The sequence below is a fragment of the Haplochromis burtoni genome, unplaced genomic scaffold, assembly GCF_018398535.1.
Source record: "Haplochromis burtoni strain Fernald_Lab_line unplaced genomic scaffold, NCSU_Asbu1 Contig_70, whole genome shotgun sequence".
Taxonomy (NCBI): domain Eukaryota; kingdom Metazoa; phylum Chordata; class Actinopteri; order Cichliformes; family Cichlidae; genus Haplochromis; species Haplochromis burtoni.
The window spans coordinates 1,711,603-1,737,851 of NW_024582431.1; the positions used below are offsets into that span (position 1 = coordinate 1,711,603).

Sequence of the window (26,249 nt, forward strand, 5' to 3'; positions counted from 1 at the left end):
TATCCGCAATGCTGTACTGTCTTGGTGCTGATTTCTTGTCCCGATCCAATCCAACTTTATTTATACAGCACTTTAAAAACAACGTGGTTGACCAAAGTGCTTTCCAGTGAAAAACTGAGTTCGCTCAAAACAGCGTTCCTCCCTGTCCAAGATGTGTACATCCTCATCCTTGAAAGAGTGTCCACTGGCCTGTAGGTGTAAATAGACTGCAGAGTCCTGGCCAGTACACATCTTGGACAGGGAGGAATGCTGGTTTGAGTGCGGAGTCAAGGAGGCCATTTACGTGAAAAGGGAAAGACCATCTCTGAATCGAGGAGGGCCCTAAGGGTACGTCTTTCGCCATCTTACAATGCTGTGATTGCAGCCATTCCCCAACTCTCTGTGAATGGTACTCATGGCCATTGATCAGTGGTTGTTGATCAATGGTCATGAGAATTTGCATAATTAAGATTAAGGAACTGACCTACCAGTCCATTGTTCCTTCAGTGGGCTGGTTTCACTCATTATGCAAATGTGCTGTTTATACGATTTGGGGAAATCTGCAGTCAGCTGAGACTGAAGAAGTCACTTGGATGAGTGACGAAACGTTTCTCCCTCAAAACGCTACGTCCAGATGAACAGAATCAACTTTTGGAGATTTACTTACCTGGATGATTGAGCATGCATCAAGAAGATCTTAAATGTTTTCTGTGGATTTTCTCTCCCTGAATAATTCTGAGTAATGGAAGTGGGGTGTGAATGAGACACGGCGGGTCCAGAGATCATAGTTTTGAGCCATCTTTATTGACTGCGGCTGCCAGCCGCACATGCATCACACCACAATGCAACTTGCAGCTCCAGTTACCTCCGTGCAGGTGCGTCCACACGGCACCGCAGTCCACGCCCCACCACAGGAAGTTAATCAGTTCAGCTCAGCTGTGACTGAGTATGTTCTCTATGACAAACATTTAGATATTCTTTTTTAGAGTGTACTATAATCCTGTCCTATTCACTATCTCATTCTCCACAACCCAGGTGCACTGTCAGGTGTCTCCTGAACTCAAACTTTATTATATTGTACAGCTGTGTAAAAGACTGTTGCTGTTTTTTGTAGAACAGGGAAACCGCATAGTCTTTCCTTGCACTTGTATATTAGGTGTAAAATCATGTTTTGTCATCAGCTCTGGATTTTCTCTTGGCAAACATGCTCAGTGCAGACACCAAGGTTCTTGAACAGAATAAAGAATACTCTTTACTGTCTAGCACTGCAAATATGAAAGGTTGCGTGCAAGTGTGAGCACTGGAATGGCATGAACCGTGCTGCTGCTACAGTCTACATCCTCTGTGCAGATTGGACGCAACACCCAATCCCCAAACAATTGTCTTTTTTTTTTTTTTTCATTCACTGCTACTGTATGAAAAGCCCACATAGAACACAATCCCAATCATAAAACCACTCACACACCATCTACTATCACTGTAAGCTGATTTCAGAGCACCCAGACCGTATGATTTCGAGGATCAGTGAACGGCAGATTATGAAGACTAATCCTTAGGGGCTATCTGTTTAGAGGCACATTCTACTCTTAGCAGCTTTAAGTGGAAGTTGCTGTGGAAATACAAATGAATGCTGTGTCTGTCAAGAGCTTAGCCCTTACTATGTGCGCTATGAGACTGCATATGCTTTAAAGGTATTCATGACCAAATCAAAACATAAGTGCAATGACTTTTAATCTCTTTTGACATGGGTAGCTGTGCATACTATCAAAATATCCTTGTAAATCTATGCATTTTGCAGTTAAAAATTGCTATGCTGCATGTATTTTGTGGTCATATAGAACACGGATATGAAATAATCTCCTGAAGGAAAATTTGTGTCTGTTAATCTGTGTGTCTATATACTTGGTCATCTTGATTCGTGCAAAAGCTGTCACCCAAAGATGTTCCAAGGGACAAAAGAACATTACAATTGCTTTTAATGCTTTAGTTTTTTTCCTTTTTTTTCTCTTCTTCCATCAATGATAATTCATGACGCTTGTGCCCTAGGCTTAGGAAAAGCTGTAAGGAAATGTGCCAACTTCTTTTCTCCTATCGAATCATAACATTTCAGTTGTATTTTTCTATTCCAGCAACTAGAAAAATCCATTCTGGCTTCTGTGCCTGAAAGCTAAGATGTCTATGCACTACCAGTCGAAAGTTTGGACACACCTTCTCATGGTTTCTCTCGTGGCTTTTCTTTATTTTTACTGCTTTCTACATTGTATATACAAACTGAAGAGATCAAATATATGAAGCAAGATATATGGATTTACGTAGCAAGTAATTATATTTTAGATTATATTTTTGAAATAGCCACCCTACACTTTGTTGACGGCCCTGCAAACCCTTGGCCTTCTCTCGATGAGATTTATGATGTAGTCATCTGAAATGGTTTTCACTTCACGGTGTGCCTTTTCAGGGTTCATTTGTGGAATTTTTTGCCTTCTTAATGGGGTTGGGACCAGCAGGTGTGTTGTGCAGAAGTCAGGTTGGTGCACAGTAGACAGTCCTATTTGACAACTATTAGAATTCCTATTATGGAAAGAACCAATCAGCTAAGTAAAGAGAAATGACAGTCTAAAAGGAAATGAACTGAAGGTCTAAAAGGGTAAAAAAATAATAATAATTCATCCGAGTCACCAGCCTCAGAAATCGCAAGTTAACAGATTAGAGCCCCACACAGAGTTGTCTGCCACACAGAGTTCCAGCAGCAGACACATTTCTACATCAACTGTTCAGAGGAGACTTCACGAATCAAGCCTTTATGGTCAAATAGCTGCAAAGAAACCACTACTAAGGAAAAGCAACAAGCAGAAAAGATTTGTTTGGGCCAAGAAACACACGGAGTGGACATGATACCAGTGGAAATTTGTACTTTGGTCTGATGAGTCCAAATTTGAGATCTTTGGTTCCACCCGCCATGTCTTTGTGCAACTCTGACAAGTTGAACGCATGGTCTCTACTTTCCTGTTTCCCACTGTGAAGCATGGAGGAGGTGTGATGGAGTGGGGGAGCTTTGCTTCTGACACTGTTGGGGATTTATTGAAAATCATGAACCAACATGGCTACCACAGCATCCTGCAGCAACATGCCACGCCATCCAGTGAACAGCAGTGACAATGTGTGAACTACCTCAGCTGCAAGATGATTTTTTGCATTTAGTATCTCTTACAGCATCCTGACTATGACTGTGAAGAGTATGGCGACAACTGTGGACACAAGGTCAAAGCCAAGAACCCATGGACATGAGCAAATGCTGTATTTCCTTCCCTTAAGATACTCTGCCAGGCCTTTACTGCCTTCAGGTGTTGATTGTTTGTGACTCTTCCTCAACTCAGTTTTGTCTTCAGTGATTGAAAGTATGCCGTATGGCAGCGGTCTCCAACCTTTTTTGCGCCACGGAACGGTTTATGTCCGACAATATTTTCACGGACCGGCCTTTAAATACAACAAAATAAAACCAGTACCGTTACCTAAGTAAGAAGAATTATTCATAACACACAGGAAAAGACCCAGGGAAACCGAGTTAACGATAAAAACGCTTAAAAAAATGATAAAACTCCTGAATAGCATAAATTTCACACCCGGCCTGGTACCAAACGACTGGTACCAAACGACTCACGACCGTGGCTCGGGGGTTGGGGACCGCTGCTGTATGGCCATGCCTCGAGAAACTCCTGGTTTGCTTTAACAGTATTCTTTAAGTCATTAGGACTGTAATCCCTTCTGAGCAGATAGTATGGACACTGCAGAATTAATCCTGCTACTTCTATCAGCAATCACATTATCAGTAAACACTAATGACCCAGTTCCATTGGCCCTTCCATAACATTGCCGCCATGTTTGATAGATAATTTGGTATTCTTTGGATTATAAGCTGTTTCTCTCCTTTTATACACTTTCCTCTTCTCATCATTCTAGTTCAAGTTAATCTTGGTTTCATCTGTCCAGAGATTTTTTTCTTTGCAGTACTGCACATGCTCTTTTAGATGTTTTCTGGCTAAATATAATCTTCCTGATCTTCAGTGTAATCACTGGTCTGCAACTTATTATGAAATCTCTGCATTTCCATTCATGTATGTCTCTTGATTGTAGACTCTGAAAATAATATACCTACCTCCTTGTGACATCCTCTCACTCCTGTTTGGTCACAGACGTTTAATTTGCAGGATATTTTGAAGCGGTAACCAAAGAAAAGAGTATTGTGATCATCCTTTTTGGCTCCCATTCCTGCTTTTCCAGGCTTTTTAGTGTTGCTGAGCTGACCACTGCATTCATTCTTTTTAAGAATGTACCAGATAATTGATTTGGGCACCCCTAAATATTTTGCTATCTATCTGATTTTGACTTTTCAGGGTAATGATGTCCTCCTTCATTCTCACTGACATTCTTTTGGATTTCATCTTGAGAGTTCCAGGGAATAGCTGGATTAAACAACGCAACTACAAGTACAACACTTGGAATTAACTCCAGATCTTTTATATGTCTAATCTGTCATAAAGTAATGGGGGAACTAGTATTTTTATCAGTCATCTGTCTAATTTCCTTTGAGCCTCTAAAAATGAGTATAAAAATGTTCATTATTCCTAAACAGTCAGTGCAATACTTTTGTTAAATCCCTTGGATTAAAGATGAAAGTCTTCAGTTTTTGCATACCAATGAGATACTTACATAGGTCTGCTGAGTGCAGTATTATACCACAGAAGTACTGCTATGAACCACTGTACATCCTGTCACTCCTGTTTGGCCACAGATAATTTGGCTAAAGTGAGAGTACACTACATCCATTCTCTGGATCTACTCTGGATCTACTCTGTGGTCTCCTCCTTGCTACACTGCCTTGCTACTTTTCTTTCTCTTCTGTGAGGGGGTTTGTTTTACAATAGTCATATTTACACTTGTGGCATAAGCAGATTTTGACTTGTAGATGGATTACTGTCCATGCAGTGCCTCCCAAGATAAAAAAAAAAAAATCAAATCAAATAAAAAATATATATTTTGGAGAGTAAAACTATCTGAAATAGTATCTACTTTGATCACAACTTGTAATTAGTTGAAGTACTTGAACAATTGTGCTTAGCCATTTGCCTTAATGCCCTAAACATTTGCCAGTGCTAACAAAGAATGAGAAATGCCATTCCCAACGTGCACAAGTAAAAAAAAACACTGCTTTGTTTTACATGCTTTGACAACTTCAGCTACCATCCAAAAACTGAAAGCCCTGCTGGCTGTTCCAAAGTTATAGTTCCTAACCAAGAGTATACTTAAAAAAAAAAGCTGGACTTTAAGTACAAGGGAACTAGAGAACATCTGTTTTGTTTAGCTTTATACGTTGATATGAATACTGAATCAGTCTTAATTTCCATTGGGGGATGCCGTGTGCATAGCAAAACTCTCTGACACATTTGCGAACTGAATTATTGTGCTCAAAGTCTTGGTTGGATGTGTGATTGGATTTCCCACATTACAGGAAAAGACTGGTTAACTTAAAAGCGTGGATTAACTTCTTGTCACGAGCTTAAGAGACGGCCTATGACCATCACAGAGACATCATAAGCAGTTTACCAGACTGTAGACAAGTGCAGGGCCTTAAAAATTATTTGACTCCTGAGCTCTTAGTTTGTTGTATATTTTTCACATATGCAACAATATGTTTCAGATTAAAGAACTGTAGTGCAGAAAAAAAACCCAACCCAAATGAATACAAAATGCCATTTTTAAATGATGATTTCATCTATTAAGAGAGAAAAGTTATCCAAACCTATGTGGAAAAAATAATTGCCCCAAAAACCTAATAATTGGTTGTGTTACCCTTGGCAACAAGAACTGCAATCAAGTATTTGTGAGTCTTTCACATCATGGCAGGGGGGATTTGGTATTCTGTTCTTTGCAGAATTATTTTAATTCAGCCACTTTGGAAGGTTTTTTTAAGCATTAACTGTCTGTTTAAGATTATGCCAAAGCGTCCGTGTAGGTTCTTAGTTATCCAGGTCATTCTAGCCTAAGTAGCTTTGAAAGAAAATAACTAGACTTCTTAAGTTTTCTTGAAGACTTTTACTTCTCATCCGAGAAGAACTGAGGGAGCTTCTTGGGTGAAACGTCTTCGAGATACTACAAGAAGACAGTCGCTGCCTTTCCAAGTTCAGATTATGCCAAAGCATCTCAATAGAATTTAAGTGTAGAGTTTGACTAGGCTGCTCCAAAGCATTCATTTAGGTGGACTTGCTATGGACTCGCCATTCTAGTCCTGCTATAAAACCCAAGTGTGCTAGAGCTTTAGGGCACAAACTAATGGCTGGACATTCTTCTTCAGGATTTTATGGTAGCACATTCATGGTTCATGGTTATGCTGATTTAACGGGACTCCGACTTTCCAATAAACATTAAACTTTTGTTTCATCAGTCCACAGAATATTTTCCCCAAAGTCCTGGGGATTGTTTTGGGCAAATGTGAGACGAACCTTTGTGTTCTTCTTGGTCAGCAGCACTTTTCTCTTTGGAATTCTCCCAATTTGCCATTTTTGCCCAGTCTCTTCCTTATTTTTGAATCATGAACACTGACATTAACTGTGGAAAGTCAGGCCTTCAGTTTTTTTAGGTGTTTATCTGGCTTTGTGTGTGTGTGTGTTTGTGTGTGTGTGTGTGGCTTCCTGGATTAATTATCAACACATTCTGAATCTTTGGTAGTCCAGCCTCTCCTGGGAAGGCTCAGTACTGTTCCAAGTTTTCTCCATTTGTGGATAATGGCTCCCACTGTGGTTCACTGGAGTCCCAGAGCCTGTAACCCTTTGAGGACTGGTAGATGTCAGTTAAAGATTAAACCAACAACAACAAATGTTTTCCTCATGTCTTAATCATCTTTGATCTTATAAGGTGTTTACTACCTTGCCCTGCTACTCTAGTATGACTAGCAGTTTGTTCATGAGTATTTGGGACACTCTGGTAAACATGCTCTGGCCTATTTTATCAGTTTTCATAGTCATGTTGAAGTGCGGATTAGCTTCCCAGGCTGAAAATGACAGCATGTTGCTGAGCTAACAGAGATGGCAGGCCTATTTGCCCTCTTTTTCCCCTGGGGTTGTAAATATTTACTGTACAGGAGCCCAGTTTTTTTTTTTTTGTTTGTTTGTTTGATAAGCACGTTTCCGGCAAAATTCAGATTAGAAGTCATTCTCTGAGGACTCGGCACCTCGCCTCTAGAGTCTGCAGTTTTCTCTGCTTATATCAGTGAGCAGAGCTCAAGTCTGTTGAGCTCTGCTCACTTTTGATTTTGTCCGGAGCAGCTGCAGGCTCATCATCCTCCCCACATGACCTCCCTCTAAATGCAAGCGCGCAGGTCAGCTTCTCTGAAAACAAAACCAACTCTCAGAAATGAAGGCGAGAAGTAGAAAGTGTTGCAATGATCTTCAAATGAACTCTTATGCAACTGAATTCTATTAGATTTCATTCATTTTAAGAACTGAATGAACTGGTGAGGACATCATAGATATTCTTTATTCATCTGTAATGTTTTAAGTCTGATACTCTATTTTCAAACAAAAATAAATTAAAAATAATTCTTTCACTGAGTCTTCCTCAATTAAGATCGACAGATACACATCTGAAAACATTTCCTGTATTACATTTTTTTACAGTTTTAACAGGTTTTGCTAAGTTAATTGACTGATTATTTACAGTTATTGTCACTGGTCACAACATAAAATTAACCGAAACTTCATGAGGTTCATTTATTGTTTAGTTTTATTTTTTTCACGTCCTCACTTCAGTAATTTTCATTGTGCTAAATAGGCTATTGTCCTCTAGGTGTAGCATTATTATCATTCATCTTAAGGCAAAATAGCCACTATTATTATATTAAAGAATACAGTTACAAAGTGGTTTCCAAATAGAGGACTATTGAGATGTCAGAAGAAAGTCTCTTTTTGACGTATTGCTTTAAAATAGCTTGTTGAAGCTGAACTCTCCATGTGAACTGTTTTATAGGTCTGAGATTTTTTTTATTTTAATTTTCCGCTTCGTGAAAATACACTCACATATCCCAGAATAGCCTCTTACAGCTTTCACTTTTAAACTCTTGCTGCATCTTATTTCAACGTTTCCGTGGTAACTTCCTACGCATCAGTCTGATAATCGTCTTGCAGCTGATAAATTCTTAGGCATGGAGGGAGGGGAGGCGTAAATGACCGCGAGAGGGAGTCCGGGAGAGAGAGCGTCATAAGAAAATCCTTGGTCAAACTTGGACAAATCCTCACGCAACGTGACATCCTATAGGGTGGACACTCGTGGGGCAGCGCGTGTGAAAATGACGGAAATGTGACATTTTGGCGCACAGCTCAGCTCTCTCGGAGATGATGTTTGCACTTTGTGCACCAGTGGAAGTTGTTGAAAACTGCCGAGTGCCGAATGTGATCATCGCCTCACCTGTTGTGCTTGGAAATTAGCTGCGGCTCGCGCGTCCCTCCTACTTCGCACCCATGAACTTTTCGGAACGCCGCGCGCTGCCTCATCCTTTACGCAGACAATGAGGATGAGCCGCCGATCCAGGACCCTTCTGTCGCTTAGCTTGAACTTCTTCGCGCTGTTTTTCTCCATAACCGCGTTTATAACTACTTACTGGTGCGTCGGGACGCAGAGAGTGCCCAAGCCAAAATGCAGCAAGCTGCGGACGCACCAGTGTATAGACTACGGGGTGAACGAAACGGACCCCAACAAAGTGGTGTACAGCTGGGAGACAGGCGACGACAGGTTCCTGTTCCGTCAGTTCCACACCGGAATCTGGATCTCATGCGAGGAAAATATTCACGATGAAAGTAAGGTGTGTGTGTGTGTGTGTGTGTGTGTGTGTAGTGCGTGAATGTTTTTTATTAGTTAACACAGCAGCTGGAATGATTACATACTACTTTGGTTCTTTTTCCTAACTTAAGAGAAACACATAACTATTCATGTAACACAACGATAATCTCGGCAATAAAAGCTTCTGTAAGTGAAGAAAAATGACACATGCGCCAATTCATGATTACGAAGGAATGGCTTTGAAATCAGTGTAAAGACTTTAACCATTTGGAGCTATTTTTTTTTCTTATTATTTATAATCTTTTTTTAATCTTTAGTTTTAATTGTTTATAATTGTCATCAAACTTGACAACACCTGAGCTGATGTAAGCATTAACGAACAACCATTCAACATTTAAAATAGCCAAAGAAATAAAAAAAACAAAAAAAACCAGCAAATAGTAATTTTTATAAACTTGTCATTTTAATCTCCTCCTTTGTCAAAATACAACACTTAGTTAAAATGGAGATTGGCTGCTCCTTCAGAGATTTTCTTTCCTTATTTTTTTAATGGCTTTCCATTTGTGTCATTATGCCTTAGAAAAGTAAGCAGCAGCACTTGAAAGCTTGAGTCTGAAATCATTTAATTCACTTTTTCATCATTATTTATTTTTTAAGGGAGACAAAATAGCATTTAGATCCCCAGCTGGCCGGCTGCCTGGGACTTGAATGGTGTGTTGCTTGAGTTACTCACTAAGTCTGACCATTATGGAGTATTGTAAATTAATAACAGAGGGCTCAAGAGGATGGATTATACGTGTGTCAGAGGAGTGATCATGACCATGAAAAGTTCAGGGACAAAAGGTGTGATCAGCCCAGATTAGTCCTCTCTCTGTTTAGTTTATTACAGCTGGATAAGGAATTACTGAAGCATCTGTCTGTCAGCTCTGTAATACGCCATGACAACCTGTGCTGATAATCTGTGTTTTTGTGATGTACTAGAAACAAACCACAAATTCAAAATATCCAAGAAGCAATTGCAATAACACATTTTTATCTCATCAAGTGACTGTGGGATGGTGAGGAGGAAGGGAGTGCTGAGACAGCTTGAGTTAATAAGGATTACGTAACAGAGGCCTTGATGAGTTTTTCCTCAAAACAGCTGTTGCCACCCTCCTTCTACCTGATTAAAGCGTTCCACTTGCAACAAATCCAGTGGCATGCTCTGGTCAACAGATGGAAAACATCATGTCTGCAGGAATCCTTAGTGTCACTGGTTATTTTGTATCCTGTTTGTCACAGACTGTCATTATGCCACAGTTTTTGAGTCCACCTGTGTTTTTAAAGTCCATATATATATATGATCAGTAATAAATAATAAATCATGACAGCATGTCATCTTCTGCTGTGTTTCTAGGTGAGAGATGTCGAAGTTTTATTGATTTAGCCCCTGCATCAGAAAAAGGTGAGTGCTATCTGCGTTACCTTGGTTATCACAACTCTTTAAGCCCTCTAATTCTTACCCTCTTTTCATTCACTGAGCTGTACTTCCCCATGTTTGTGAATATTTCTGCATCACTGTAACATCTTGGTCCGTTCTGATCTAATCAGCAACTGTCAGTTCAAGAATGTTTTAATGTGAAATCATGAAGGAGGGCTCACACATTCAGTTTAAAGTTTCACAGATGTTTAGCTGCGATGACACTTTCACTTGAGAAATGCTTAGTTCCTGTCAATCTGTCAAGAAAAGCAAAAAATCGAGAAATGGAGTGAAGAGGAGTTGAAATGTCTGATCATCATGTGCAGCCAGATTATATTCCACTAGATTAATTGGAAGGCTGAATAAAGCTTTCTGTAAACCGGAAAGCTTTGACATCAGTTCAAGTAGCACTTCATATGAGATCGTCATGTTACTTTCACCCCACATTAAGTCTGACTAACCAGTGAGATTGAGATGTTAGGTGACAATAAATCAAAATCTTCCCTTTAATAAAGAATCTCCATCTTAATTTATGTTATTGTGCATTTCTTGTTTGCTTTTTGGGCATTTTTCAGGGATGCTGTGGTTGTCACTTGTTTCTGAGATGTTGTACATTATTCTGCTGCTGGTTGGCTTCAGTCTCATGTGTTTGGAGCTAGTGCACTCCAGCAATGTCATTGATGGACTCAAACTCAATGCCTTTGCTGCCATCTTTACAGTGCTTTCAGGTATGTGCTTGATTCTATTTTTCACTAACTTTAATGCTTTTGTGACATTTCCTGCAGTGTACTGTATTCAAGTATTTGCTTCTGGTTTCTAAGATTGTCATTTATCTTTGTAAGCCAGCTTTTGAAATACAACATAACAAACATATCCTGGTTAATCTGTTGATAAGGAGGGAGCTGTTGTTCTTGAACCAGAGAAACATCCGTCTGGTTTCCTTGTAATGATCAGAAGTAAATCTGAACTCAATTCAAAATCTAAAAAAGAAACAGAAGCCTCGAGAAGAAAGCAGAGGGTCAGCTGAATATGTTTTTCACTTCTTTTCCCAAAATAACAGTTTGTAAATGAACCTTAGTAAATTACTTGGATGGGGATTTAAGGTTATCCTCACCTGGATAACATCACTGTTTTTACTTAGGATATTCATATTTCCATACCCATGGAAAGGGTTGATTCTGCACTCGAAAGAAATCATCGAAGTATTTTTTTAATACTGTTCTTCTTTTCTGTTTGTACACTGAATCAATCAGAAAAGCTTACTAACAATATACTGTGCATATGATTTCAGGTCTTCTTGGCATGGTGGCTCATGTCATGTACACACAGGTTTTCCAGGTCACCGTCAGCCTTGGCCCACCAGATTGGAGGCCCTACAACTGGGACTATGGCTGGTCTTTCTGGTAAGACTCTGCAAACATCCACCTCAATACAGATAATTTTATACGCTGTGTTATCTATAGTGTTACATAGATAGAGTTAAGTCAAATCGTTCTTTAAGAAACAGGATGAAGAAGTCCACTCTGCATGTCTGTGCTGCCTCACACTGTCAGCAGAAGCGCTGATCTCACCTCTCTTCAGCATCACTGTCTGTAATGAAAAAAGCCCAAAGCTCTCGTGTTATGGTAGGATTAGGCTTTGGTGTCCAAAGCCCCAGTGCGGGTGTGATTAGAATTGCATAAGGGAATAATATTTTACTCCTTTACAATGTGCACAGTATGCTGAAAATTCATTTTGGAGGCTAAACAATTCTTGACCTTCTGTGGGAATTATCCAGTCTGCATGAAAACAACATGGGATGATGATTTGATTGTCTGACCTCACATGCGAACCAGCCTGTTTGAGGAGACCAGGGGGACTTAAAGTGATTGGCACTAATCTTACCAAATACAGTGTCACGGTATTGAGGGTAAAACGTCAGAATGCCTCACCACACTGAAGCGCACCATTAGGTTTTCACTTTTTTTGTTAGTTTTTTTTTTCAGCTACCACATCTGTTTATTAAAATATGAATTATCTTGCTGTTTTATATCAGCATGGCCTGGGCTTCCTTCACCTGCTGTATGGGTGCATCTGTCACCACCCTCAACTCCTATACAAAGACCGTCATTGAGTTCAGACACAAACGCAAGACCTTCGAGCAAAGCATCAGGGAGGAGGACGCACGGGAGGCATTCGGATATTTCCGGGAGCACTCTGTGCACTCCATCTCCAAATCTGTGGATTATTACTCTAGTCAGACCATAAAAAGTGGCAGGAAAACTCCTATACCAGGTGACTCGCTGGACTTCAGTGACATTGCAAATTCTTTGGGGGAAGAGCAGTGCTGAGTGAGAAAGGACAGTAGGTGGCGGCATTTCTCTTAATGTGGCATCCCATTGGACTGACGCATAGCTGTCTTTGGTAAGTTTTCACTGTGGGACAAACACCTACAAGATAACAGGCTGCGGTGTTAGCCCTGTCTGACACATTTAGTACTGCCTTAATGAAAACCCATCATGAAAGTTTAAGTCATATAAGTTTAAAGTTGGAAAATTGCAGCTAAAAGTGGACATGAAGGTGTTTTTTCTTTTGTGCAGCTTACCACGATGTAGATTTAAAATGTAATGTTAAGTGTATCTATACTGTTTCAAAAGAATGAGTGTCTCTTTAATGCTTCTAGCCTTATTAGACATGTTCAGTCAGAAAATCTAACTGGGTTTTCATTCTTGTGAATCAAAGCCATAAATGTATACTGCAAATGATGTGCCTGTTTACAGTATTTATGGTACTATTTATTGTAAAATAGATGTAAAGTTTGTACACAGAATGATTGTTGGTAATAATGTATCATTTTTCTTTTGAATGTTCACCTTGGCTAAGTTTGATGGTGTCATAAAGGTCAAACGATCATTTGCAAAACACTTTTGATGGACTAGAATTTTTTATTTTTTTTAAACTGGAAAGAAATTTACCGCAGAGAACAAAATTCCCATAAACACTATGGTAAATAGCCTGTATTTGTATAGCGCTTTTCTAGTCCCTAAGGACCCCAAAGCGCTTTACACAACCAGTCATCCACCCATTCACACACTGGTGATGGCAAGTTACATTGTAGCCACAGCCACCCTGGGGCGCACTGACAGAGGCGAGGCTGCCGGACACTGGCGCCACCGGGCCCTCTGACCACCACCAGTAGGCAACGGGTGAAGTGTCTTGCCCAAGGACACAACGACCGAGACTGTCCAAGCCGGGGGCTCGAACCGGCAACCTTTGGACTACAAGGCGAACTCCCAACTCTCCAACACTCCAATAGTGCTAAACACTAGCACTATTGGAGAGATCACAGTCAGTACACCACATTTCTAACAGTGTAAGTCATTTTCATTTGATGATTCTGCTTTAACTGGAGAAAAGTAGAAACTTCATGACGGTAAAAAGGCTCTGCGGAGTGTTTCAAGCAAGTATGATGACTATTAAAGTTCCCCATTTCAAAACTGTGTTTTGATTGACTGTTACTTTCCCACCACAAAACACATCTGGTGTTTTTAGTATGATACAAATATAGAACACACAGTTTATTAAACCTTTTCAGTTACATTTTTGAACTGTAAAAATAGTACAAAGTTGATTTCAGTAGTTTTTAGTGAAGCTTTTTTTTTTTTGCACAAATAAAAGAAATGATATTCAACCTAGTATTTTTTTTTCCTGTGTCTGAAGAGTGTTCTAAAAATGCCCAGAACAAGAGCTGTCGTTTGGAAAAAAAAAAAAAAAAAATCAAATGTAGCAATGTATGCATAGTTCCTGAAGAGGGCAGTGTTGTCTTTATCAGCCACTTGGGAAAATTACATTTCACTCCAGTAACAACTGTAACAAATTTTGCAGGGGCATTTTTTTTTTTAACATTTGCCTTTATTTTGCCTTTTCTAGCTCACATTTCATTATGTGCAACAATTAACAACTTATACAACATTTACATTACAAATGGCACAAATTTATGTTTAGGATTACTCATCACACAAGGCTGACATACTATCGTAGAAAGATTTCAAAATTTACTTGTATAAAAGTTGAATTAAGAGGTGGACCTGCACACTCATCTCTTTCATATATTCTTCGCAAAGTGCAAATTCAGTCTTAAAAAGCCACGTGGATGTTTTTCATACATCTGTTTTTTCATCACTGTAAGATAAAACTCAGCATTTTGTTCAGTAACCATCATCGTATTCATTCTGGGCCGCCTGCCGGGCTAGCATGGCCTGGATAAGAGCACTGGAGCCTGAAGGCCCAGGGTTTTGTGGTGGAGCAGTCATCCATTGAATTCTGTCATCTTCCTGTGCTTGCTGCCTGGCCTGCATGACCTGCATCATGACACTTGACACTGGATGCGGCAGGTCACCCATGTCATCTTCTGTGTCCTCTGCTCTTCTTCTGGCTTGCATGGCCTGTGTGACGGCACTGGATCTGTTGAAAATGTCATATTGATTATTGTCTTCATCCTCCACCCTGTTTCTGGCTGCCATGGCCTGAGCAAGTGCACTGGAAGATGATGGGTTTTCATCATGCATCGGATACTGATCTTCATTCTCCTGGTCAGCTAGTTGACGGGCCAACATGGCTTGCATCAGAGAACTAGAGTTAGACATTTCAGAAGGAACAGGTACTCCACCAATGCTGTATCTTTTCTCCTCCTCTTCAAGTTGCTGACGTGCAAGTAAAGCTTGAACCATGGCATTTGAGTTGGACTGATCACCAGATGAGTGATCATATGAATGCTGTTTCATGCTCTAAACAGTAAATAAAATATTCAGTAAGGCTGATAACAAGCTTCTACATGCAAAGTGATGTCAGCATGAAATAATTTTAACAACAAACCCCTTTTTGTTTCTTCTGTTTGGTGTTTTTGTTTGGGATAGATTTTTGAAGGTCCTGTAACCTTTCTAACAAGAAGGACTTGTCTTTCCCTTCCTGGTGGGAGGGAAACAGAAGCAGTCAGGCAAACAAAAACAAAAACATAAACAAAATGTAAATGTATTCAAGACTAGACAAGTTCCACTTGTTCCTGAGGTCTGGTGAAACATATATTAAGGGAAACAGTTTCTAGAACAAACTCACATTGACAATCTGTTGTCTCAGACGACGAATAAGCTCCTTTCGGCCATTAGTGACTTGCCACAATATGTATATGATGACACTGAGCAGTAAAATTGCACACAGGAAAACCATTTGCTTAATGACACAAATTTTGCATCAGTACATATGTGCATTTATATGCAAAGCTCAGTTATATGCAAAACATGGCTTGGACTTTTTCAGTCAACGTTACAAAGTACATGCTGTGTACATAAGACAGCACTTGCACTATGCACTTACAGGATGATGAGTGTGATTAGAAAATAGAAGATTTCACTCCGGATGACATTATTGTAAATCTCGACGACCCACTGAGAGCCAGTGATGTTTTTTAGATCATCTATCCAGACATCAACCGCACTGAAGGAATTGTTGAGTCCACGAAAAGGGCCACAGGACTTTGAGGGAGTCAGGCTATGGAGCAAGACAGAGTGAACAAAACAAGACTGAGACTGGAACCTTTCTGTATTTTCAGTACAAAATGCATTATTAATCAAAGACAAATATATATATATATATATTATTTTATTTTAGCTTAGAAAAGAATAAAATAGAATTGATGGATATATTTTTCTCTTTTTTAGCAGTTGAAGTCATGTCCTCTTACCTCCAGGCAGTGTATGCAACAATTGACAGGGCTCCCACGAAGAATGGGAAGAAGAGAAGGAAGATGAAGATGGTTTGCATCTGAGCTGCTCTGCCAGATCGCCGTGGGGGCTGACAGTTATGTGTGAGACTGACCTGAGAAGTGCAAAAACCAAACTTGTACTACCCCATAAATACACATCCATAAACAAATATATTATTGATTTATTTTTGTAGTAACTTTGCTAATAAACTTGTGAGCCATAACAGAAAACAGAGCTTGGAATTCACTTTTTAAAAGATCATTCAGCAGGTTCATGAAACACACAGCATCAGCAGATCCGGCCTAGATCAAATTACAAATCCTACAAAGTTCATTAAATTTCAGTGATTGATTGATCTTGTCTGGTACCATTAAACCATAATGGTTACTCCTTAAATCCGAAACCCAGGCTGTCTTTTCCATTACCCAAAATAAAGCATCCATTCAATGTGATGAAAGGATTTTAATTAATTATTGACTGAGGTGTGCAAATAGAGTAACACGACCCTTATGGAGCATGGAGCACTCCTGGTAGCAGCATTTACCTTCTTTAGATAAAACAGGATGAAGAATTTTAAAATCTGCATGGCAGGTAGCAGAGGAGAGAAGTAGATTCCAATCCTGTGGAGAGAAAATAGACGATTGCATTTAAATAATTTAAAAAGGTCCAAGATCAGGATAGATAACATAAGATTTGACTAAAATCCACTGACACACTGCTAGAACTTATGAAATGTCGAATGTATTGTTCATATGGTTCATACCAGGCCAGCGTCTGTGAATAGATGAGTTCAAGCACATTTCTGGCTACGTCAAACTCAGGAACCCCCATGCGTGGTATTAATTTTGTCCCGATCACACTATTAGGAAGAAATTGAGTATGTGATTTTAAACATAGGTCCATCTAACAATATAAAATATGAATTGAAATTCTATAACTCACTTGCTAAGAAACTCTCCAAAGAAAGATCCCAACATCAGGAAAAGGAAGTCAAAAAGGACCAGACGGTACAAAGACTGCCCTACCATGGACTCCCAACCCTGATGAATGAAACAAATTCACGAATGAATGTCTATGCCTAATGAATAAAGTAGGGACAGATAAAATAAACGTATGTTGTGTTTAAAAAACACAAATAAATAGATAAATGGATATTTATTACTTACTGAACCTTTAGCAGGCACCTTATTCATCCAATAATAACACAAAACAGACAGAATGGACATCTTGAGAAAGACATTTCTGTATGTGAAAAAAGAAAGTATTTCAATTTTTATTATTGGTTAAATAAATAATTATATTTGCTTTGTGCTAGATGTCCAAATCCAAATCCAAATCCAATTTATTTATATAGCACATTTAAAAACAGAAAGTTTTCCCAAAGTGCTGTACAGAAACAAAGGAGTAAAACACAAGATGAAGCCACTGACACTCACATAAAAACACAATACTACACATAATAAACATATCAACTCACACCAGTCTGAACGCAATCGAAAAAAGGTGTGTTTTCAAAAGCAACTTAAAAACAGGAAACAAAGATGCCTGTTTAATATTTAAAGGCAGCGTAGTCCAAAGTTTTGGAGCCATAATTGAAAAGGCTTGTTCTCCTCTTCGTTTTAGCCTAGATTTTGGGACAACCAAAAGCAGCTGATCTAAGGGTCCGCGAAGGAATATAAGGCTGAAGTAAGTCGGAAAGGTATGGGGGAGCAAGACCATTAAGGCATTTATGGTCTATAAATTTATAGATGTGTCGATAGCTGCACCACTTTACATATATACAGTCATGGCTTTACATAGATACCACTATACTTTATATTTACTTTTGTTTAAGCCTGATCCTAGAACTGTTCCTAGATCCTAGCACTCCCAGTCTTCTCACTATACTTCAGGAAGTCCTACATTGTTTTATAACACAGCCCACAAATTACACTGCAATTAACTCTAACAAGATTGGGAGCCTGCTACCATGCTGGTGACTCTGTGATGATGTCATAGGCACACCAAAACAAGGTTAGTTGCCTCCTTATTTCCGGTCTAATGGTAAACTAAGATATCTGTATTTTGTTATCTATCTAGACATAGACATAGACATATTTATAGACATATTTATATACATATATTGTTTTATTTCACCTGATCAACAGAGCATATATCTGTTTGCGGTGGGTGGAGTAATGCTCAAATTTGTTGAAGAGGGAGTAGAAGAGTGGAATAACCAGGTTTATTAAAGACACCACAAAGGGAACCAGGAGTGTCTTTCCCTCCTCAAGCAGAGACCAATTGCCATTTTCTGTTGCCTGCTGTAAAACACAAAACAGGTAAAGATAGTGCATAATGACGAATACTGTGTGCAATGAAACAATAAATGACAAGACTTTCAGTAAATTTATGACACCTGGTTTAGATTTTCACGCTCTGAGAGTACAGGTGAGGTATATATTTTTACATGTTTTTTAGTTTATACTAGTTTTACTAACAAGAAAAGTGATTTCTCTAGAGAAAAAATATGAATTCACATTGCCTGTAGTCTACATTTAACAGACACAAGTAATTCCAAAGTCTAATTATTCCATTTTAACTTATGTACCTCAATCTCATACTCGCAGAGATAGTAAATACTGGCTGCACAACCAAAAGCCAAGCTTGTGGAGAGAAGCCAGCAACTAAAATTAATCCCATAGTGCTTCAGTTTTTCAGAGATTGTAAGGCGCTCCTGCTGGGCCGTTTCTGATAAAGACTCCTGAGTGAGCAGCAAGAGGACAAACAATGAAATACTGATGTGTATGTAGGTGTAAAATACAGAATTTCAATCTGTCACAGTTAATTCAGCATTTGATATTTTTTAGAAAAAGAAAAACGCTATAAGTCACCTTGAGCTGGACACAAAGGTTGTTCCTGCGCTGTTTCACTGCTTTCTCATTGGTTACACTAAAATCCCAGGTGCAAAGAAGTTGCCATGCACTGTTTGATGCCGAGTCTGCTAGTACATAGTTGTTCTTGAAATTGACTGCCATGCTGCACGTGGACAAATCAAGATTCAGAATCATTGTTAGAATCAGAGCTATTGGAGCAGCTATGAGAGTTTTTATATCTACAACTATTAATCAATGTTATGATTGCTTGTTTTGGCATACTTATATTAGAATTTTCACATTTTCTAATAATTTATTATTATATTTATCAATTTTTTCTTTTAACTTATCTCCTCTTCTCCCACATGCATGTTGAGGAGTCATAACAAAGCAAATTCCCTGTGGACTTGAGTAAAATCTTTAGCATGATGAGGACTTAACTAACCTGAAAATAAGTGAAATTCCACATAGCACCATATAGACTGCAATGGTGAAGAAATAGGCCAGCTGCATGTTGTAACCCACCAGAGATTCATTGCTGTAGCTACCGTAGTACATGACCGTATACTTGAAGTAACCCTAGGAAATCCAAAATATATGCAACTCTTGTTCACTCAGTACAGAGAGAATTAGAAAACATCTAACATGATATTACATAATACATATCAACAGTGTTTGCTAGTTCTAATTGATTATGATCTGCCATCTAGAGCAGATTCATGTTTTAGATTTTCTTTTGTGAAAACAAATGCTGTTGCACTGTCACTCCACTTGAAGAAACCCCACTTGTGGTTGGGGTTTGCATGTGCTCTTTGTGCATGAATGTTAAGTTAACTGGTGACTAAATTGGCTATAGGTGTGGATGTGAGACTGGTGATCTGTCCAGACTGTATCCATCATTGGAAAACAAACAACTGCATCCAAAATAATGCAGATTTGAGCCATGAGCATAAACCAAATAATTAGCTCTTTAAATATTACATAGTCATTTAATTAAATGGTAATTATTACATTAGCTTTAAATTTTAAAATAATGATGGTTGTGACTTCAACAGAAGATAAATGCATGTACTACTTACAGCTCCAGTTAGTATCTCCAGTCCTCTGAAGGTCACATTTTGGGGTATGTTGTTCACGATTTGAGAAATGTTTGGGGTTTGCTTGTAAACAAGCAGAGGGATGGTGACAAAGCCAAAGTTGACCAGGAATGAGAAAATGTTAAACATGAGAAGCCACTTCAGGAACACAAAATAGGTGAGAACACTGGTCCCAAACTTCCCACCAATACTTTTCATAGCGCCTTGCCACAGTTTCAGGGTCTGCTTGGCTGACTTTACATGGTACCCGCATTTTCGTGAAAACTGAAAAAAGATCATAACATTCTGTATGTAGCATATGAGCACAAATTATGAATGAGCCAGGCTCATAAAGAGATGCAGCTGTTGCTTTTATGACAGATAAAACACTCACCAGAGACAGCTTTTCAGAGCAATCTGCCAAACATGTGAATTGGCGAGACTTCTTGGAAGACTGTAATTCCAATTCTTTCCTGTAAGAGTAAAACCATTGGGATCCTTGTCAAGCAAATTACCTGCATCACAAGTTTCTGCAGGCTGTAGAAGCCCCTTTGGACTTCAATTAGTACTTTCTTGTGTAATTTGTGTTGGACAAATACTTCCTTCAGAGATCTTTATTGCAACACCTGTGGCCTCCAAGCATTTGCATACAGCCTAGTTTATGGTTCCCAGCAGGATGCAATGTTTAACTAAATGTTTCGAATGACACTGAGAAGGATTTTGTTATCATCTTTATTTGTTTGTGGCTCACCCACCTGATATGTTTCTTGTCTTTAAAGCTCATTGGAAGATCCCGAATGGCCTGGATTCTGTCTCGTGTTGACAGAGCAGCAAGTTCCTCGAGCAGGTTTTGTTGCTCTGTCAGACACAAGATGACAAGACAAGTGCTGGCTGTTAAATCTTTGCGAGTACTGCCTTTCATAATACATATCAGGTGTCATAATTCACTATCCAAAAATCCACAGGATAATCTGACACCCCTCAGGTGTGCTTACCATTTTGCATCTCATTCCAGATGGCATCCTCTGTGAAAGCTGTTTGGGTATGATCTGCATTAGGAAACATGCTCATCCTTCTCATCGCTATTCCTCTCCACCGCATTGTCATTTTTCCTGGATTTGCACACAAGCAAAAGACAGCCAGCCTTCTGTTGTGATTATTGTGGATTTTCAAACTCAAAAGCATGAGATTGATACAAGAACAGAGTGACAGTCAGCAAATGAACTGGGTAGCATTTTTAAATGTAACACCTGCAGCCGTTTATGCAGCCTTTATCACTTACTCTTTTCTATAATAACAATAAGCTGCTACTTATTTATAAATCTAAAGATAAATATCGACTGCAAAAACACTGACAGAAAGCACTGCTGATAGTACAGGACACAGCACCATATACAAACTAATGTGGGTCCTAATATACAACTGTTTGTTCAAAATCTTTATTTCTGATGAATTTATTATTTCATATTTATTTTCAGTTCATATAATGCTATGATACTGAAGGTGTTGGTGCCATTGCCCACCAAACTGTATTACTTTGCAGTTATTGTCAGAGTATCAGTGTATTACTTGCATGCGTTAGTTATGCCTTTTAACAACTCTTGGTATGACTCTGGAATTTCTTTTTAGTCTTTCAGAAGCATAAAGATTAAATAAAATGGGAGGAAATGGAAGACATAGTTATAATTCATCCTGAATTTCTATCTATATGGATTCCATGACAGTCCATCCAACAGTTGCTAATACAGTTTACTTGTGTAAATCAGATGTAAATCAAAGTTGTATATCTGTGTCATGTTCTATGGTAATCAAACTATACACTGAAAAAAAGGCCATGTTGGATTTACTTGATTCAATAGTGGACATTGGTTGCACACAAATGTTTTGCTTTGGCAGAAACTTAGACAAATGAGTTAAATCAACACAACTTATTCCTATTCAATAAACCTGTGCATTTTGTGTTCAGAAAACACAACTGAAACATGTTTAGATGAAGTAAGTTGAGCTCTTGGAATATTTTAATCCTTCACAATTTTGTCATTTTATTTCAACACTATTCAATAACTTTTACCCCAATACTACTTGGTCACTTAAATACTACATGTTGTCTTCATATTACATAATGTTCAACAAAGTCTAGAGTCTGGTTACTATAAAAAGTGAACGGGTCTACAACAACTACAATCCTCCTATCTGGGGCATAAGCCTGAAGTGATAGGTCACTCGGCAGCGAACACCCTGGACAGCTCACCAGTCTACCACAGAGACAAACAACCATTCACATTAAATTGTGGATTTGAACCCAGGACCTTCGTGAGGCAACAGCACTAATGCCACCATTACATGTGGTTAAACCATAATAAAAAGCGATAGCATACATGTGGTGTGTGTGTAGTTGTCTGTGTAATTTCATGAGTCCAGCAACTAGCCACTCTTACTAGATTGTATCAGATCATCTCAACAAGAACAAATTAAGTTGTTGAATTTCATACAGATCCTACATGATTTAATTACGTTCAAGATAGAAACATGAAATTTTTGTGTTCAAATTAAAAGGTAGGCTTTTTTAATGTAACAACCACCCAATTTACTTCTTTCGGTTTACCAAAAAAGTAGAGGCGGCTGCTCGACTTGACTGAGATGGATGCCTTCGTCAAACCACGATCCAAAGCGTGCGAGACTGAAATCCTGTGCGATGTAAACATTGCTATATTATTGACTTACTTCACTCAAACATGAACAATTTAATCTACCCTCTCTGCATATTATGTAGTTTCTACACTATAGAGTTACTATAGAGTTACACTTAACTTTAAAGCATGAGGCACTTGTGTTGAATACACACAAGATACTTACATAAATCCAAGAGCTGGCCAATCCCTTTTTTTCAGTGTAGTTGAAAAACCGACCAACAAACACTTCTACTGTATGCTGTAACTTTTTATTTGAACTTCATGCAAAAAACATTTACTAAATAATCCCCTTTGCTCTGTTTTATTTTCTTTGCCAATTTCCTTGTAGCTTTTATTGTTGACATCCATTATATCCACAATTAAGGATGCAGTCTAGTGAAGACATGAGTATGAGGATGAATGGCAATGTTATTTGAACACTCAAAAAAAAAAATGAAATTGGGTGGTTGTTACATGTACAAGATTCAAACTTGTAATTTGAATAAATAATTTCATGTTTCAATGGTGAATGTAATTAAATCATGCATGAAATTCAGCAACTTAATTTGTTCTTGTTGAGATGACATGATACAATCTAGTAAGAGTGGTTAGTTGCCTGGACTCACGAAATTCACAAGATCACATTAGATGTCAAACTGCAGGAAAATCGCTGGAGTTTTAAGAGGCAGACAACTACACCACATGTATGCTATCGCTATTTATTGTGGTTTAACCTGTAAAGGACAAAAACATACAGAAAATTCTGCATCAAGCCTTGTAATCATAGCTTTGGTAAGCCTGGATTGACAGCTTGGTGGCGTGATGGTTAGTGCTGTTGCCTCACAGCAAGAATTCTAAATTACCCATGAATATAAGTGCAAATGGTTGTTTGTCTCCATGAAATCATCAACCCCCATATTGGTTCATTGAGCACGACTAGCAGTAATTGCCTTGATTAACAAAGTAGTTGTTCAAACAACAAGATTTCATTGTGTTTTCCTAAAGTTTTTAACTTGTGTAGAATCAATTAAAACGAATTTCACTCTACATACTTAAATAAATCACTTCAAGTCAATGTAAGAATACTACGCTGATCCAACATAATCTGATTACATTAAGCCACCAAATGCCAAATGTGTTGGTTTGACATAGTCAAAAATCGGTTATTGTACTTGGTTAAATCACGTGGAAAAAGGCGCCATGATTAAATTGTGTTCATCCAACAACAGATTTTTTTGAGTGAAATGATTATCCTGTGATGGAAACTTTACAGATTAATGTGTGTTTAGTTATACCATAAAGGAACTGTGTAATCTTAAGTGTCATGAAGCGTATTACCTGAAGACGATGGAAGTGGAATAGATCTTGACTGATTATATTCAGGGTCCATCCCAAATATACTGTGATCTAAAATGTAGAGGAGATAGAGAGGAAGTATCAACAAAGGGTTACTTAGCAACATCCACTGGCATATACAAAAAACGAAGCTGCTGAACAAGTAACACAACTTTTTCAATCAAACAAACACAAATGTGTACAAAAACTTTATGTTGCTTTATAGTTAAATAATTTAACATGGCCACAAAGAGGTGATACACATACTGGGTCCATGGTGCCTTGGAGGACTCCTTGGGCGTATGGAGATGGCATCCATTGGGATGTTTTCTCTACCCCTCCAGCTTTGTTCCTGCCAGCCACCTTGAGGCACTCTCCCTATAGCAGCATCATTGCTAGCCCTGTCACCCCACCAGGTTGGGTCTTTGTTGTCATAGGGGTTAGTATGATGGGTTTTGCTGGAAGCCCTAGAGCCCAAACAGAATAAATTAAATTATTAATAAATTATATAAATGTATGACACCTAAGAGCACTGACGTTATCACATCAGGAAGAGAACAGAAATTTCAAGTCACCGATATAGTTATTTGAATTTAAACTGTGGAGGTTTTATTTAATTTAAAGTACATTCAGTCTTATAGAGTATTGGACTCATTTTAACAGTAAACTGCAGAGACTAGTATGCTAAAGTTTACTCTAGGGCTCTCATATAATCACCCACAATCCTCAGACCTTAAATCTTGTACCAAAAAGATTAACACTAAAATGAACCAGCCGAGGATAAAGCAAAGATATATAACAAATTCGCGCTGTTGCCTTTTTCTTGAGGCGATCCTGTTAAAACTAGTTTTTCATTTGCTTGCTTGACATTCTGACCTTTTCTTCACAGTACTTCCTCTTACTACAAGCACACACAACACACCACTCAAACTCCTTCACAAACACATTCTTTGACAAATTGTAATTCTATACTTTTCAGGAAAAAAGATTTCTCTGATGCACATTTGAGGACAAAAACAAATTTTATGTTATAATATAAACACAAACCTTCTATCAATTTCCAGAGTCTCTGTGTCATGGTATGCATGGTTGAAAAATCCCCCGTTCCTGTAACTTGTCATGAGATCCTTCAAATTGATCCGTTTGCTTTTCTTTGGAGACAGCAGTGATTCCTCAGCTCAGTATGCCCCAGTCGCTCCCAATATGAGGATTTCGGTGTCAAGTGGCAAAATGTAAACGACTTATTCCATATAAAAGACAAATATTAAAATAAAGCAATAAAATTGTGCTTGAAGTCAAGTTATCAAGCTAAAGACTAAACCTAAACAAGTAGTATAACATGTTAATACCACATAGTTTTCTGTATAGAGGCAGCTTCATAGAAAGCATGTGCAATTTGATCTCTAGAGCGCTCGGTCCGATCATTATAAATTCATGTAGGAGGTTTGGTTTCAGCCTGTGGAAAGAGGTTTGGTTGCAGTGGTATAGCTCTGTGGTTCTCACAAAAACCATTATATTATGGCAAGAGAACACCTCGGTCTTATATAACAATGAACAGAAAACAACAGACTGATGGCTGAACTATGGAAACAGGAAACCTATAAGAAATGTGTAGTTAGAGTTAGGTTCTCATATAATAACAAACCTGTAAAGATTAAAAGAACTTGTCAAATGACATTCTTCTCTGTTATTAGCCTCTGCTTACCTGGTTACTGTCCTGTAATGGAGAGAATATATCTAAAAGGGCGCCCTGACAATACAGAGTTGCAGCTTAAAAGTCTGAGGAGTATCTCTGAATTACCGTCAGTGACATAAAAAGAAGGACTGTCCTCCTACCAGGAAGTTTAGCCTGAGCTCACAAAGGTAAAAGTCCGCTGCTTTTGGACTGGCACTTGGATATTGAAAGGTTACGCTAGATTGTGACATGAATAATTAAACCGCCAGTGCTAATAATTATTTAGCATCCTTATTAAAACTTAAGGTGATAAGGCTCAAAAGGCTGACCTATAGGGTTGAATCCTGTTGCAGACAGATAAATGAAACCTAACCAATAAACAAATAGTCGGAAACCGGAAAAAATGAGCGTGCGAATTGGGTTTACTATGCTCCACACAGGGAAGGAAGAGTTGTGAGCAAGCATTTTAATGAAGTGAAAGGACAAACATAGACAAACTGGGAATATATTGTGTGACTGTGAAACTAACTAATATAATATGTAATCTGTATGTTCATAATTTTGTTTTTTTCTTTTGAGACTGTGAGTTAACTAAAACCTATTTTAAACTTAAACCTGTCATATT

General features: G+C 38.5%; 2 protein-coding genes across 3 annotated transcripts; one reads left to right on the forward strand and one right to left on the reverse strand.

The window, feature by feature from the left end:
* The first annotated feature begins 7,891 nt into the window (after window positions 1-7,891).
* LOC102293167 (germ cell-specific gene 1-like protein) lies at window positions 7,892-13,323 on the forward strand. The gene is made up of 5 exons (XM_042221615.1): window positions 7,892-8,828; window positions 10,208-10,255; window positions 10,846-10,998; window positions 11,562-11,673; window positions 12,306-13,323. The coding sequence occupies exons 1-5, from the start codon at window positions 8,540-8,542 to the stop codon at window positions 12,598-12,600; spliced, it is 897 nt and encodes a 298-aa protein (XP_042077549.1). The 5' UTR covers window positions 7,892-8,539; the 3' UTR covers window positions 12,601-13,323.
* A 612-nt stretch (window positions 13,324-13,935) lies between these two features.
* tmc5 (transmembrane channel like 5) lies at window positions 13,936-26,222 on the reverse strand. Of its 2 annotated transcripts, XM_005924977.3 has the most exons (21): window positions 25,655-26,222; window positions 24,997-25,189; window positions 24,217-24,416; window positions 23,953-24,021; window positions 20,938-21,054; window positions 20,698-20,800; window positions 20,337-20,415; window positions 19,946-20,227; window positions 19,312-19,445; window positions 18,885-19,029; window positions 18,602-18,754; window positions 18,148-18,314; window positions 17,178-17,253; window positions 16,954-17,051; window positions 16,775-16,870; window positions 16,556-16,631; window positions 15,990-16,123; window positions 15,623-15,796; window positions 15,365-15,443; window positions 15,125-15,217; window positions 13,936-15,036 (listed from the first exon to the last, which is right to left on the reverse strand). In XM_005924977.3, exons 2-21 carry the CDS (start codon window positions 25,068-25,070, stop codon window positions 14,458-14,460), a joined length of 2,928 nt encoding a protein of 975 aa, XP_005925039.1. In that variant the 5' UTR covers window positions 25,071-25,189; window positions 25,655-26,222; the 3' UTR covers window positions 13,936-14,457. The 2 variants fall into 2 exon arrangements, with proteins under 2 accessions (XP_005925039.1, XP_042077550.1); XM_042221616.1 differs by having other exon boundaries at window positions 24,997-26,222.
* Between the last annotated feature and the right edge of the window lie 27 nt (window positions 26,223-26,249).